The following is a 16,086-nucleotide window of genomic DNA, read 5'->3' on the forward strand; positions in this document are numbered from 1 at the left end:
TTTCTTAACAACACTGTCATCTCAGATTTTCAAAATATGCTTTTGAACCATAGCAAATCACTAATTTGTGTAAGAGTATGCTAAGCTAGCTTAGCATTTTGAGTAGCATTTAGCACGCAACATTTTCACAAAAACCAGATAACCAAATAAATAAAATCATTTACCTTTGAAGAGCTTCAGATGTTTTCAATGAGGAGACTCTCAGTTACATGGCAAATGTTCAGTTTTTCCTGAAAGAATCTTTGTGTAGGAGAAATCTCTCCGTTTTGTACATCACATTTGGCTACCGAAACTAACCAAAAATTCAGTCACCAAAACGTCAAACTTTTTCCGAATTAACTCCATAATATTGACCGAAACATGGCAAACATTGTTTAGAATCAATCCTCAAGGTGTTTTTTCACATATCTCTTCATTGATATGCAGTTCGTGGAAGCCTGCTTTCCCCTCAGAATCGCATGGAAAAATACCAGCAGCTGAAAAAGACGCACCAATTTCGACGGAGGACACCGGGCGGACACCTGGAAAATGTAGTCTCTTATGGTCAATCTTCCAATGATATGCCTACAAATACGTCACAATGCTGCAGACACCTTGGGGAAACGAGAGAAGGGGCAGGGTCATTCCTCTCGCTTTCACAGCCATATAAGGAGACAATGGAAAACGGAGCCTCAAAAATCCTGCTGGTTTCCTGGTTGCCGTTTCATCTTGGTTTTGCCTGTAGCTCCCGTTCTAGGGCACCCACAGACAATATCTTTGCAGTTCTGGAAAATTCAGAGTGTTTTCTTTCCAAAGCTATCAATTATATGCATAGTTGAGCATCTTTTTGTGACAAAATATCTTGTTTAAAACGGGAATGTTTTTCATCCAAAAATGAAATAGCGCCCCCAGAGTTTCAAGATTAAGGAAGGTTTGGGAATCGCTTCCTTTTAGGTGGTTGTAGAATTTAATGGCTCTTTTCTGGATTTTGATAATTAGCGGGTATCGGCTCTGCATGCATTATTTGGTGTTTTACGTTGTACACAGATTATTTTTTTGCCGAATTCTGCATGCAGTGTCTCAATTTGGTGTTTGTCCCATTTTGTGAGTTCTTAGTTGGTGAGCGGACCCCAGACTGTAAAGGGCAATGGGTTCTAGAACTGATTAAAGTATTTTTAGCCAGATCGTAATTGGTATTTCCAATGTTATGTTCCTTTTGATGGCATAGAAGTCCCTTCTTGCCTTGTCTCTCAGCTCGTTCACAGCTTTGTGGAAGTTACCTGTGGCGCTGATGTTTAGGCCAAGGTATGTATCGTTTTTTGTGTGCTCTAGGGCATCAGTATCTAGATGGAATTTGTATTTATGGTCCTGGTGACTGGACCTTTTCTTCTGTCTCTCCCTTTCCCTCTATATCTTTCTCTCTCTCTTTCCGTCTCTCTCGTTCTCGACCTCTCTTTCCTTATCTCCCTCTCTCAGCTCCAGAAGAGGAAAGAGCTCCAGGAGCAGCTGGAGGATGTGATCCAGGCCTATGAGAAGATCCACATGGAGAAGAACAACCTCCAGAGAGACCTGGACAAAATGGTCCGACATCCCATAACTCCATGCCTGCGTCCCTCCACCCTCCCATCCATCCAATATTCCATCCGTGTTCATCCTCCCTCCATCCCTCCATCCCCCTCCATCCATTCAATCTAAAACATGCTCCCAAATGTTCCCAAAATGATTTTTTTTAACATCCATATCATGATCTTAAATATTCACCTTAAAACTTTCTATGAACATTTATAATTTATTGAGCTCTAAGCTACAATGGCGACAGGGTGGCTAGAGCCTTACTTAACCTTAAGTAGCTGTTCAGAAACCCCTACAGTATATCAGTAGGGCGTCTCTTATGATTGAGGCCATGGTTCTACCCCCAACCTGTGTTCTACCTGGTTATAAGCCAACTATAAGCCCAATGAAGCAGAGATGCCCAAGATTACTTAAAAAAACAAACAAATCTAATAAAATCTTATCTGAAATTGAAAAGCAACACTGCAGTCTCAGCATTTTGCATGTGTTCCAAATGATTTTAGATCAAGTGTCCGAAAGAAGTTGGTTGTAGAGATCGCCTGTCAAGCCCTGAACAATTTACAGTAAATGTGAAATCCTATAAAATTACTTTACATTGTCTAAGATTTCAACTATGTTAGACCTGCCATTATGTATGCTATATATCAAACACTAACCAGGACACTAATAAACCTTTGGTCTTATACCCACCTTTCCACTAGTCTGATTCCAGATCTGTATTTGCTTTACCCAAATTTTCAGAATATCTTTCTTGTTTGTGTTTCTGTATCTGATCCTAGACCAGTCTAGTGGAGAAGCATGTGGAGCATATCGTGGATCTGGAGTCTGCTCTGAGACAGAGAGACAACTCGCTACAGAAGCTCAACACCCAGCTACACAGCAAGGACATCCAATACCTGCAGCTACATAGCCCAGACAATCACAGTGAGTCCCTATTGGTGTGACATAAGGCTTGAAACCCTTCTCACACACTCTATGTTGGCGCTTGCAGGATAGATACCCTTCTCACTCTCTCTTTACTACTGGCACTTGTAGGATAGATGATACTGTTCTCAGACTCTATATTGTCAGCCGGCACTTGCAGGATCGAATTAGATTGTTAATTTCAATACACTTTAGTTCAGGAGCTGATTTGGATTAGTCAATGTCCTCATAAAAACAGTAGTGGTGGGTGGGTAAAATCACTGAGGAAGCCAAGCGAGTAAAAAAGCTATATTGCAACCTATGTTGTGATAATTGCGTTGTTTGCTCTATAACACGTTCGTCCATACCCCCGTGATATACAATAAGGCCATGACGACAAAAAGACAACAGTCAAACAAAGGAGGAGAAAATTAAACTACACGTATGTCTGTTTCATCACAAAACCGGATAGTAGCATCTGTCCGGTGAAGTCCACAAAGCAAATAATGCATGTAACAAACAGTTACAGTGCCTTGCGAAAGTATTCGGCTCCCTTGAACTTTGCGACCTTTTGCCACATTTCAGGCTTCAAACATAAAGATATAAAACTGTATTTTTTTGTGAAGAATCAACAACAAGTGGGACACAATCATGAAGTGGAACGACATTTATTGTATATTTCAAACTTTTTTAACAAATCAAAAACTGAAAAATTGGGCGTGCAAAATTATTCAGCCCCTTTACTTTCAATGCAGCAAACTCTCTCCAGAAGTTCAGTGAGGATCTCTGAATGATCCAATGTTGACCTAAATGATTACTGATGATAAATACAATCCACCTGTGTGTAATCAAGTCTCCGTATAAATGCACCTGCACTGCGATAGTCTCAGAGGTCCGTTAAAAGCGCAGAGAGCATCATGAAGAACAAGGAACACACCAGGCAGGTCCGAGATACTGTTGTGAAGAAGTTTAAAGCCGGATTTGGATACAAAAAGATTTCCCAAGCTTTAAACATCCCAAGGAGCACTGTGCAAGCGATAATATTGAAATGGAAGGAGTATCAGACCACTGCAAATCTACCAAGACCTGGCCGTCCCTCTAAACTTTCAGCTCATACAAGGAGAAGACTGATCAGAGATGCAGCCAAGAGGCCCATGATCACTCTGGATGAACTGCAGAGGTCTACAGTTGAGGTGGGAGACTCTGTCCATAGGACAACAATCAGTCGTATATTGCACAAATCTGGCCTTTATGGAAGAGTGGCAAGAAGAAAGCCATTTCTTAAAGATATCCATAAAAAGTGTCGTTTAAAGCTTGCCACAAGCCACCTGGGAGACACACCAAACATGTGGAAGAAGGTGCTCTGGTCAGATGAAACCAAAATTGAACTTTTTGGCAACAATGCAAAACGTTATGTTTGGCGTAAAAGCAACACAGCTCATCACCCTGACCACACCATCCCCACTGTCAAACATGGTGGTGGCAGCATCATGGTTTGGGCCTGCTTTTCTTCAGCAGGGACAGGGAAGATGGTTAAAATTGATGGGAAGATGGATGGAGCCAAATACAAGACCATTCTGGAAGAAAACCTGATGGAGTCTGCAAAAGACCTGAGACTGGGACGGAGATTTGTCTTCCAACAAGACAATGATCCAAAACATAAAGCAAAATCTACAATGGAATGGTTCAAAAATAAACATATCCAGGTGTTAGAATGGCCAAGTCAAAGTCCAGACCTGAATCCAATCGGGAATCTGTGGAAAGAACTGAAAACTGCTGTTCACAAATGCTCTCCATCCAACCTCACTGAGCTCGAGCTGTTTTGCAAGGAGGAATGGGAAAAAAATTCAGTCTCTCGATGTGCAAAACTGATAGAGACATACCCCCAAATGGTGGCGCTACAAAGTATTTCATTTAAGGGGGCTGAGTCATTTTGCACGCCCACTTTTTCAGTTTTTGATTTGTTAAAAAAGTTTGAAATATCCAATAAATGTCGTTCCACTTCATGATTGTGTCCCACTTGTTGTTGATTCTTCACTAAAAAATACAGTTTTATATCTTTATGTTTGAAGCCTGAAATGTGGCAAAAGTTCGCAAAGTTCAAGGGGGCCGAATACTTTCGCAAGGCACTGTATATCCCCTGCAGCATGGTCAAGCAAGTTCAATTTTTCGAACAGTTTACTAAACAGCTATTGATTTAGAACCAAGGAGTTACAGCAAATCAGCACAAAGACAACAGGAGCCCTTGCCTCCACTATTCCAGCACCATTTCAACTTGAACATTTAAACAAATCAACAAGGTTATACATGCTCAGTTTAATACAGTGAAGACAAACTTAAAGATACCAAAAACAATTTAGTCAAATCAATGTTGCTAAATCATGTGGCTGTCCACGGTAAATGGCTAAACGGCCTATGGCTCTGTCATACAGTAGACTTTGTAGTTTTTGTTGTCAGAGGCTAACTAGCTAAAATGCTTGCTACTAGCCGAAGTTCCTCACATGGACAACAATGAACCAGTTAAGTTAGCTAGCTAGCTAACGTGAGCCTACTAGGCTACATCTAGGCTACATATTGAACTTCAATAATCTCAGGCCAGTGGCGCAACATATAAATGTATCGTTAGATCAGAATTGGCGTCATAATCGTTGGCCTGTACAGAGATTTAAGTCAAAACCACAAATCCAAATCCCCATCGTCATCCATAGATTAGAAAAGGTACAATTTAGCAAATTAGCTACCGCAGGACATCAACACAAGCTGACCAGAAACAGAGATGTTTTTCTTAAAAATATGTTTTGCTTAGGGAGTGATTTGATTGGTCTGAAGCCAAATCCAAACTAGCCTCCCTTGGGGGGCATTTTGCTGCACCAGGACAACCCACAGTTGAGCTCAGCTCAACGCTAATTGGCAAATTATTTTGTATACATTTTTTATCAAGGGAGGCCAAATTCTTGCTGGCATCAATCAATCAAATGGTACGGCGGCAACATGTTATACTCTTTTGGTCCAGACAGATACATGTACTACTCATACTGAGACAGAGGACAAATGATTTCCTCGCTCTGATTTGTAAGATTCAGCCACTTGCAAATTGGCTGAAAATTATGAAAAAACAGAGAGACGAAAGATCAATTATTTTATCATTTTAATATTTCTATTGGTCATATATTTGGGAAGCCTGGCTTCCCTTGGCATCTATGAATGCACGCCACTGCATAAAAAAAGATTGTCAGCGCTGGCCAGAGCTGGCCAATATATTTTAGACATAAAATGTTCAGACCCTTTTTTTAATACTTTGTTGAAGCACCTTTTTCAGAGATTATAGCCTTGAGTCCTTTTGGGTATGACACTACAAGCTTGGCACACCTGTAGCTATTTTTTGGTCTCTCCAGAGATGTTCAATCGGGTTCAAGTACTGGCTCTAGCTGGGCCACTCAAGAACATTCAGACTTGTCCCAATGCCACTCCTGCGTTATCTTGGCTGCCTGCTTATGGTCGTTGTCCCGTTGGAAGTGTCAGGACCCGGTTACAAACCTGGGTCTCCGGAGTGAGAAACAGTCACTTAACCAACTGAGCCACAAATAGTCAGCAGAACCCAGAAGATGAGGCAGACACAGCAGTACTTAAGACGGTGTATTTAATAAAGTAAAAAGGAGAAGTCCTTAAATACAAAAATGGCAAATCCAAAAGGTGGTAGGAATAGCACAAAAAAGCCTCAAGAGACACTCAAAAACAAAAACAGAATTCCACAAGAGCATCCACCGGAATCGACAGGAAAACACAGAACACTAGGGCTGGGTGCTAACATACAAACACAGAGCACAGAACTGAGGGAAACTAAGGGTTTAAATACAATCAGGGGAAACGAGGTACAGGTGCAAATAATAATGGGGACTTTGAATACCGGGTTCTTCCTTTCGGCCTCGTTAACAAGGGAAAAAACATAAGGTCAAAAAGCACAATGGGGGCATCTAGTGACCAAAACCCGGAACAACCCTGGCCAAATCCTGACAGAATCCCCCTAGGAACGGCTCCTGACGTTCCTACCAGCTCTCTCAGGGTGGAGGGCCCTGAACTGACGAATGAGGTCAGGATCCAGGATGTCTTTGGCAGGAACCCAGGAGCGCTCCTCGGGACCGTAGCCTTCCCAGTCCACCAGATACTGCCAGGACCGCTGCACCCGGCGGGAATCCAGTATCCGATGGACGGTATAAGCCGGCTGGCCTCCAATGACACGAGGCGGAGGGGGAGGTCTGTCTGCCGGGACAAGGGGAGAAAAAACAACAGGTTTTAACAATGAAATGTGAAATGTGGGATTAATCTTAAGGGATCTGGGTAAGTGTAGGCGATAAGAAACTGGGTTAATTCTCCTGGCAACCTTGAAGGGACCGATGTATTTTTGGGACAGCTTGCGAGACTCCACCCGTAGAGGTAAGTTTCTTGTGGAGAGCCAGACTCTCTGGCCGGGGCGCAGGGTAGGCCCGGGACGGCGACGTCTGTTGGCTTGTTGTTGGTACCTCTGTGAGGAACGCATAAGATTAAGACGGGTCTTCCTCCACATAAGCCGACAGCGTCTGACGAACTTCGAACTTCACTCTGACTTCTGCCTCCTGGTCCGGGAACAATGGAGGAGCATAGCCAAACTGACACTCGTGCGGGGACATACCAGTGGAGGAGGAGCGCAAGGTGTTGTGCGCGTATTCGGCCCAAACAATAAAGGATGACCATGTGGACGGGTTGTCACGAGTCATACATCGGAGGGTGGTTTCCAGCTCTTGATTCATCCTCTCTGTTTGGCCGTTGGACTCCGGATGGTACCCTGAAGATAGACTGGCAGAAGCCCCCATGAGTTGGCAGAAGGCCTTCCAAAACCTTGAGGCGAACTGGGGACCTCTGTCAGAAACCATATCTTGAGGAATGCCGAAGACTCGGAACACATGATTAATTACCAACTCAGCCGTTTCCTTGGCAGAAGGTAACTTAGTCAGAGGGACGAACCTGGCCGCCTTTGAAAACCTGTCGATTATGACTAGGATAGTAGTATTGCCATGGGATGGAGGAAGTCCAGTAATAAAGTCCAATGAGATATGGGACCAGGGTCTGTAGGGAACAGGTAAAGGGTGAAGGAGTCCTTGAGGGCGGAGGTGAGAAGATTTGCCCTGGCAGCACACGGGACAGGCATTGACGAAAGTGGCAACATCTTCTCTTATGGTAGGCCACCAGAACTTACGCTGGATGAACTCCAAGGTGCGACCTACGCCCGGATGACAGGTGAGGCGAGAGGAGTGCCCCCACAGAAGGACCTGAGTCCTCACTGCCTTGGGGACAAACAACCGATTGGCAGGACCTCCTTTCGGGTCCGGTTCGCTAGCTTGAGCACGTCTCACGGTATCCTCAACTTGCCACGAGATCGGAGCCACAATCTTAGCAGCAGGAAGGACAGGCATGTCCGTGTCATCTCGAATGGCAGGAGCGTAGACTCGGGACAGGGCATCCGGTTTGAGATTCTTCGACCCGGGCCGATAGGTGAGGATAAACTGGAATCGATTGAAGAAAAGAGACCATCTAGCTTGTCTAGAGTTCAACTGCTTCGCCTGCTGGATATACTCCAGATTTTTGTGGTCCGTAAGCGGGTGAGAAGCCCCCTCGAGCCAGTGTCTCCATTCCTTCAATGCCATCTTAACCGCTAGGAGTTCACGATCCCCCACATCGTAGTTCCTCTCAGTCGGGGTAAGCCGGTGTGAGAAGAAAGCGCACGGATGAAGCTTCTTGTCTTCACCCCTCTGAGACAGGACAGCTCCAACACCAACCTCTGATGCGTCTACCTCCACCACAAATGGTTCATCCGTAGTCGGTAGTATCAGGATGGGAGCAGAGAGAACGCGCTGCTTGAGTCCTTGGAAGGCCGTCTCAGCTTCTCTTCCCCACAAAAACCTTGCATTGCCACCCTTGGTTAAAGCTGAGAGAGGGGCTGCCACCAAGCTGAAGTTCTTGATGAACTTGCGGTAAAAGTTTGTGAAGCCCAGGAAACGCTGAACTTCCTTAACGGATTTGGGGGTGGGCCAATCCGCTACCGCCCCTACCTTCCTGGGGTCCATTTGGACTCGACCGGGTTCCACTACAAATCCCAGGAATTGTACTCGGGATGAATGGAATTCACATTTCTCCGGCTTAACGTACAGATGGCTGTCCAGGAGGCATTTGAGTACTTGTCTGACATGCTTAGTGTGTTCTTGAAGGGAGCTCGAAAAGATGAGGATGTCATCCAAGTAAACAAACACAAATATGTTAAGCATATCCCTAAGCACATCGTTTATGAGCGCTTGGAACACCGCTGGGGCGTTGGTCAAGCCGAAGGGCATCACCAAGTATTCATAGTGACCAGTAGGCGTGTTGAAAGCGGTCTTCCACTCGTCACCAGGTCTGATCCGCACAAGATGGTATGCGTTCCGCAGGTCAAGCTTAGTGAAAACAACTGCTTCCTGGAGCAGCTCGAAGGCTGTGGCCATAAGGGGTAGCGGGTAACGGTTACGGACGGTTATGGCATTGAGTCCCCGGTAGTCGATGCAAGGACGTAATCCACCGTCTTTCTTGGCCACAAAGAAAAACCCTGCTCCCGCCGGGGAGGTGGATGGACGCATGAGGCCTGCTTCCAGAGCGTCCTTGATGTAGGTATCCATAGCAGCTTGTTCGGGTGGAGATAGGGAAAAGATCCGACCCCTGGGGGGCAAGTGCCCGGAAACAGGTCGATGGGGCAATCGTAAGGTCTATGGGGTGGTAGCATGGTGGCCCTCTGTTTGCTAAACACCAGTTTGAGGTCATGGTAACACTCGGGAACTCGGGTCAGGTCGATGGATTCTAAAGACTCGGGAGTAGAACTCGGGAATTCTGGAAAATACAAGTAGCTTGGCACGTAGGACCCCACTGCTTGATAGTGCCCACAGACCAGTCGATGTGAGGGTTATGGCTGTGAAGCCAGGGGTATCCAAGGACGAGAGGGAACTCGGAACAGGAGATCAAATGAAAGTTCATCAATTCCTGGTGTTGTGAAACTGAAAGTCGCAAGGAGGTAGTGACATGAGTGACAAGTCCAGATCCCAAAGGGCTTCCATCCAATGTAGTGACCCTCATGGGTTCACTTAGAGGTTCAGAGGGAACGCCATTCTCCTTCGCCCAGACACCATCCATGAAGTTACCTGCGGCTCCAGAGTCTACCAAGGCTTGAAGGTGAAGCTTGTGGTTGTCCCAGGAGAGGGTGACTGGAATGAGCAGACGGGAGTTGGACGGATGGGAGGAGGTTATGTTTCCCGTTACAGTTCCCCCCGGTCTGTACGGGACAGAGCGTTTCCCTGTAGCCCGGGACACGTGGAAAGGAAAAGGCCCGGTTTGCCGCAATATAGACAGCGTCGCTCCCTCATCCGGCGGTCTCTCTCAGCCTGGGAGATGCGTCCAATCTGCATGGGTTCCGATGGAGCCAGCGAGGATAAAGGTGGGGACTCGGAGCTGGGACTGATAGGGGCTAGAGGTCTACGGTTGAGTTCTCTCTCTCTCAGACGCTGGTCAATGCGTGAGGCCAACTTGATCAGGGACTCGAGATTGTCCGGTGGTTCCCGAGTGGCCAGTTCATCTTGGATAGTGTCGGAAAGGCCTTTCAGAAAGCACACCGTGAGCGCCTCGTTGTTCCAGCCACTTGCTGCGGAACTGGATGGCATAGTCCGTCACGCTGCGCCAACCTTGGTGGAGAGTCAGGAGCTGTTTGGCTGAGTCAGAACCACTGCTTGGGCCTTGAAACACTCGTTTGAATTCCTCAGCAAAGGCAGAGTAGCTGGCACAGCAGGAACTATGGGCATCCCACACAGCAGTAGCCCAGGCCAGGGCTTTTTCCGACAGCAGGGTGATGATATAAGCGATCTTAGACCGGTCGGTGGGAAACGACGAGGGTTGTAGCTCAAAGGAGAGAGAACATTGGGTGAGAAACCCTTTACAAGCATTTGGATCACCTGAGAACCGTTGGGGAGGTGGAAGACGAGGTTCAGCCAGGGGGTTAACTGCCATGGGTACGTGAATCTGAGGTACTGGGACGGGAACTGTTGCCGGGGTAAGACGATCAGATATTTGCTTAATGGAAGTCAGCATCTCCGACAGAAGATGAGAATGTCTAGCCATTAAGGCCTCTTGCTGAACCAAGGTGGCTTCGTGGCGTTGGACAGTCTCCTGGTGGTGGGACAGCATGGCAAAAAGGTCCTGGGAACTGGCTGCCTCTGGGTTCATTTTCAGGAAGGTGAAGCTTTGCCCCTAGTCTGGGGTCCTGAGCACTCTGTAGCAGGTTTTCATCAAGGATCTTTGCTCCCTTCATCTTTGCCTCGATCCTGACTAGTCTCCCTGCTCATGCTGCTGAAAAACATCCCCACAGCATGATGCTGCCACCACCATGCTTCACCTTAGGGATGGTGCCAGGTTTCCTCCAGGCGTGACACTTGGCATTCAGGCCAAAGAGTTCAGTCTTGGTTTCATCAGACCAGAGAATTTTGTTTCTCATGGTCTGAGAGTCTTTAGGTAGCTTTTGGAAAACTCCAAGCAGGCTGTCATGTGCCTTTTACTGAGGAGTTGCTTCTGTCTGGTCACTCTACCATAAAGGCCTGATTGCTGGAGTGCTGCAGAAATGGTTGTCCTTCTGGAAGGTTCTCCTATCTCCACAGAGGAACTCTAGAGCTCTGTCAGTGACCATCAGGTTCTTGGTCACCTCCTTAACCAAGACCCTTCTCCCCAGATTGCTCAGTTTGGCCAGGCGGTCAACTCTAGAAAGAGTCTTCTTCCATTTATGAATGATGGAGGCCACCATGTTCTTTGGGGATCTTCAATGCTGCAGACCCTTTTTTGGTAACCTTCTCTGCCTCACATAGACAATTGTGTGCATTTTCAAAACATGTCTAATCAATTGAATTTACCACAGGTGGACTCCAATCAAGTTGTAGAAACATCTCAAGGATGATCAGTGGAAACAGGATGCACCTGAGCTCACTTTGAGTCTCATTGGCAAATTCGCCACTGGCGCCCTGTGCTTTTCACAGATGAAAGCAGATGAAAACATCCTCCAGCATGACCGGTTTGGCGGTGGGTCAGTCATGGTGTGGGGTGTCATTTCTTTGGGGGGGCCGCACAGCCCTCCATGTGCTCGCCAGAGGTAGCCTGACTGCCATTAGGTCCCGAGATGAGATCCTCAGACCCCTTGTGAGACCATATGCTGGTGCGGTTGGCCCTGGGTTCCTCCTAATGCAAGACAATGCTAGACCTCATGTGGCTGGAGTGTGTCAGCAGTTCCTGCAAGAGGAAGGCATTGATGCTATGGACTGGCCCGCCCGTTCCCCAGACCTGAATCCAATTGAGCACATCTGGGACATCATGTCTCGCGCCATCCACCAATGCCACGTTGCACCACAGACTGTCCAGGAGTTGGCGGATGCTTTTGTCCAGGTCTGGGAGGAGATCCCTCAGGAGACCATCCGCCACCTCATCAGGAGCATGCCCAGGCGTTGTAGGGAGGTCATACAGGCACGTGGAGGCCACACACGCTACTGAGCCTCAGTTTGACTTGTTTTAAGGACATTACATCAAAGTTGGATCAGCCTGTAGTGTGGTTTTCCATTTTAATTTTGAGTGTGACTCCAAATCCAGACCTCCATGGGTTGATCAATTTGATTTCCATTTATATTTTTTGTGTGATTTTGTTGTCAGCACATTCAACTATGTAAAGAAAAGGGTAATTTAATAAGAATATTTCATTCATTCAGATCTAGGAGTTAGTGTTCCCTTTATTTTTTTTGAGCAGTGTATATATTTATATAAAATGTATTTCTGTTTGGTATTCATTTATACATTTGCAAAAATGTGTAAAAACCTGTTTTCGCTTTGTCATTATGGGGTATTGTGTGTAGATTGATGAAGAAAAACATGTATTTAATCCATTTTAGAATATGCTGTAACGTAACAAAATGTGGAAAAAGTCAAGAGGTCTGAATTCTTTCCGAAGGCACTGTAAATAAATATATTTCTCTGGCCCTGCTGCTTGCGATATGCTAAAGCATGCTGTTTAGCATGTCACAAACTATGAAATGACACATATCATGTTGGAACCAAAAAAGTGTTAAACAAATATACCTCATGAAACTGGTTGAGAGAATGCCAAGAGTGTGCAAAGCTGTCATCAAGGCAAAGGGTGGCTACTTTGAAGAATCTCAAATATAAAATATATTTGGATTTGTTTAACACTTTTTTGGTTACTACATGATTCCAAATGTGTTATTTCATCATTTGGATGTCTTCACTATTATTCTACAATGTAGAAAACCCTGGAATGAGTATGTTTTGTGTGTCCAAAACATTTGACTGGCACCTTACAAATCAAATCAAATCAAATGGTATTAGTCACATGCGCTGAATACAGTGAAACGCTTACGAATCCCTGAACAACAATGCAGTTTAAAGGGAAAAAATGGATAAGAAAAATAAATAAAAGTCACAATTAATTAAAGAGCAGCAGTATATATACAACATATACAAAATAACATTTTTTGTCCATTAAAATAACATAAAATTGATCAGAAATACAGTGTAGACATTGTTAATGTTGTAAATGACTATTGTTGCTGGAAACGGCTGATTTTTAATGGAATATCTACAGAGGCTCATTATCAGCAACCATCACTCCTCTGTTCCAATGGCACTTTGTGTTAGCTAATCCAAGTTAATCATTTTAAAAGGCTAATTGATCATGAGAAAAACATTTTGCAATTATGTTAGCACAGCTGAAAACTGTTGTTCTGATTAAAGAAGCAATAAAACTGGCCTTCTTTAGACTAGTTGAGTATCTGGAGCGTCAGCATTTGTGGGTTTGATTACAGGCTCAAAATGGCCAGAAACAAGTAACATTTTTCTGAAACTCATTTTTCTGAAACTCCTGAAATGAAGGTACAACGCTGTGTGCTACTCCCTTCACAGAACAGCACAAACTGGCTCTAACAAAGAATGGAAAAAGGAGTGGGAGGCCCCGGTGCACAACTGAGCAAGAGGACAGGTACATTAGAGTGTCTAGACAAGTCGTCAACTGGAAGCTTCATTAAATAGTACCCGCAAAACACCAGTCTCAACATCAACAGTGAAGAGGTGACTCAAGGATTCTGGCCTTCTTGGCAGAGTTGCAAAGAAAAGCCATGTCTCAGACTGGCCAATAAAAAGAAAAGATTAAGATGGGCAAAAGAACACAGACACTGGCCAGCGGAAGATTGGGAAAAAGTGTTATGGACAGATTCATCTAAATTTGAGGTGTTCGGATCACAAAGAAGAACATTCGTGAGATGCAGAAAAAATGAAAATATGCTGGAGGAGTGCTTGACGCCATCTGTCAAGCATGGTGGAGACAATGTGATGGTCTGGGGATGCTTTGGTGGTGGTAAAGTGGGATATTTGTACAGTGTAAAAGGGATCTTAAAAAGGAAGGTTATCACTCCATTTTGTAACGCCATGCAATACCCTGTGGGCAGCGTTTAATTGGAGCCAATTTCCTCCTAAAACAGGATAATGACCCCAAGCACAGCTCCAAACTATGCAAGAACTATTTAGGGAAGAAGCAGCGAGCTGATATTCTGTCTATAATGGAGTGGCCAGCACAGTCACTGGATCTCAACCCTATTGAGCTGTTGTGGGAGCAGCTTGACCGTATGGTATGTAAGATGTGCCCATCAAGCCAATCCAACTTGTGGGAAGCATGTGGTGAAATCTCTTCAGATGACCTCAAGAAATTGACAACTAGAATGCCAAAGGTCTGCAAGTTTGAAATTGCTGCAAATGGAGGATTCTTTGATGAAAGCAATTTAGAAGGACACAATTATTATTTCAAGTAAAAATAATTATTTATAACCTTGTCAACGTCTTCGTATTCCTTTTGCAACTCATTTCATGTATGTTTTCATGGGAAACTATGACATTTCTAAGTGACCCCAAACTTTTGAACGGTAGTGTACAAAACTCTTGCAATCATCCCAGGTTTGTACAACCAGGTTTGTAGGTTTTGCTGCGAAGAGACAGAATCCTTACATCACTTGTTTTGGTACTGCCCATATCCACCTTGTTTTTGGTCGCATGTTCAGGAATGAACATTTACCCAAAGCTAATTCTGCATATAGCACTACTGGGTGACTTGAAAAGCCATAGTCATTTGATCAATGATATAATAATACTCTTAGTAAGAATGTTTATATTTAATGTACAATCTGTAGAAACTATGAGAATAGAAAGCTTTTTTGTGAAACATCACAGCACAGTTGAAAAGTAGAATGGCAAGTAGAAGATAGATGGGATGGGTTGAGGGTAGTAAAACAAGATGGTGTAAAATGTATCGTGTTCGTAAAATGTATATAGTATGTTCACAAACTAGTTCCCAAACGTTTTCACTCAGGCTAGCACTCATTCTAGCATTGGGGAACATTTGTGACCCACCACCTGGATTCGGTCATATGTAGCAAAATTTGAAGTGGTGTTTTTTACATTGGATAAAAGTCAAAACTCCGAGCTAGAAAATTGTATATCATACACTGCAGTTGAGGAACAATGAGAAAGTCATTCTGCTTTGAAAGTTGATAAACTTGTAACCCCACTTTTGAGAAAATGGCCCTTGAATGTTTTGGTACAGCTACTGGAGAGCTCTTCTTTGTCTACACCCATTCAGCATCGTCCACACTCTCTTAAGCCTTAGCCCCACCCATATCTATAAGGATTCACGGTGTAGTAAACAAACAAAGATTTCAAGACTAAAAGTGGTGAAAGTAAGTAGCAATATCTAGTCCCTGGCCTATATCATCATCTGATTTTGGTGCAGGTCATGTTGTTCTTCACTTTACTGTCTCTGGTAAACACACACTATATCAAATATAATCTAAGTTTATTTGTCACATGCACAGGATACAGAAGGTGTAAACGGTACAGTTAAATGGTTACTTCCATAGTTCTTCATGATATCGTTCTAGACAGGATTATCCACACATACTTTGCAGCTTATGTTATAGACAGAAGCATGCTACATGGCAGACCAATCCAAACTCATCTCTGCATTTCCAGACCATCCATTATCACACAATCATGGCTAGCAGGAAGGTTCCTGTATTTCTTCCGTGGCTAAACCAACTAGGGTTGTTATTAAACAATTGTATTCGTATTTACAGATGGCATTCAAGTTTGTTATTAAAGCACGTGAAGGTTCACATGTTCCAAAAAAAACATGTTTTTATAAAAATAAAACATTAAAATGCCACTCCTGTGAAGTAGTTGACATGCAACGGGTCACAGTTGCTCCACCAAAGCTTCAGAACAAAAATGTAATGTTTCTGTTTTTTGAAAAGAAGAAAAAAAATAGATGGGGACAGGAAATGATGTAGACAATTACATTGATAGAGCCCAGTATCTGCAATATTAAAGCTGATCTACCCCTTAAAAAACACAACAACAGAAAAACAAAAACAAATGTGTGTATTGTATCGGTGTGCGTTGTATGTGTTTTATTCCAGTGTCAATGTGTTTGCCTATGTGTTGTGTGAGGAGGCTGGCTGGCTGGGTGAGATGAAATAAATACGTCTC

The 16,086-nt window shown here is 44.3% G+C and overlaps 1 protein-coding gene across 1 annotated transcript in view; it reads left to right on the forward strand.

Moving 5' to 3' along the window:
* The window catches only part of LOC135523996 (TANK-binding kinase 1-binding protein 1-like), a 63,876-nt gene that overhangs the window by 19,956 nt on the left and 27,834 nt on the right, over positions 1-16,086 (forward strand). The window contains exons 3-4 of the mRNA XM_064951068.1: positions 1,456-1,560; positions 2,331-2,475. Coding sequence (XP_064807140.1) covers positions 1,456-1,560; positions 2,331-2,475 — 250 coding nt within the window. The remainder of the gene's footprint in view (positions 1-1,455; positions 1,561-2,330; positions 2,476-16,086) is intronic.

The sequence above is a fragment of the Oncorhynchus masou genome, chromosome 31 (genome assembly GCF_036934945.1).
Source record: "Oncorhynchus masou masou isolate Uvic2021 chromosome 31, UVic_Omas_1.1, whole genome shotgun sequence".
NCBI lineage: Eukaryota > Metazoa > Chordata > Actinopteri > Salmoniformes > Salmonidae > Oncorhynchus > Oncorhynchus masou.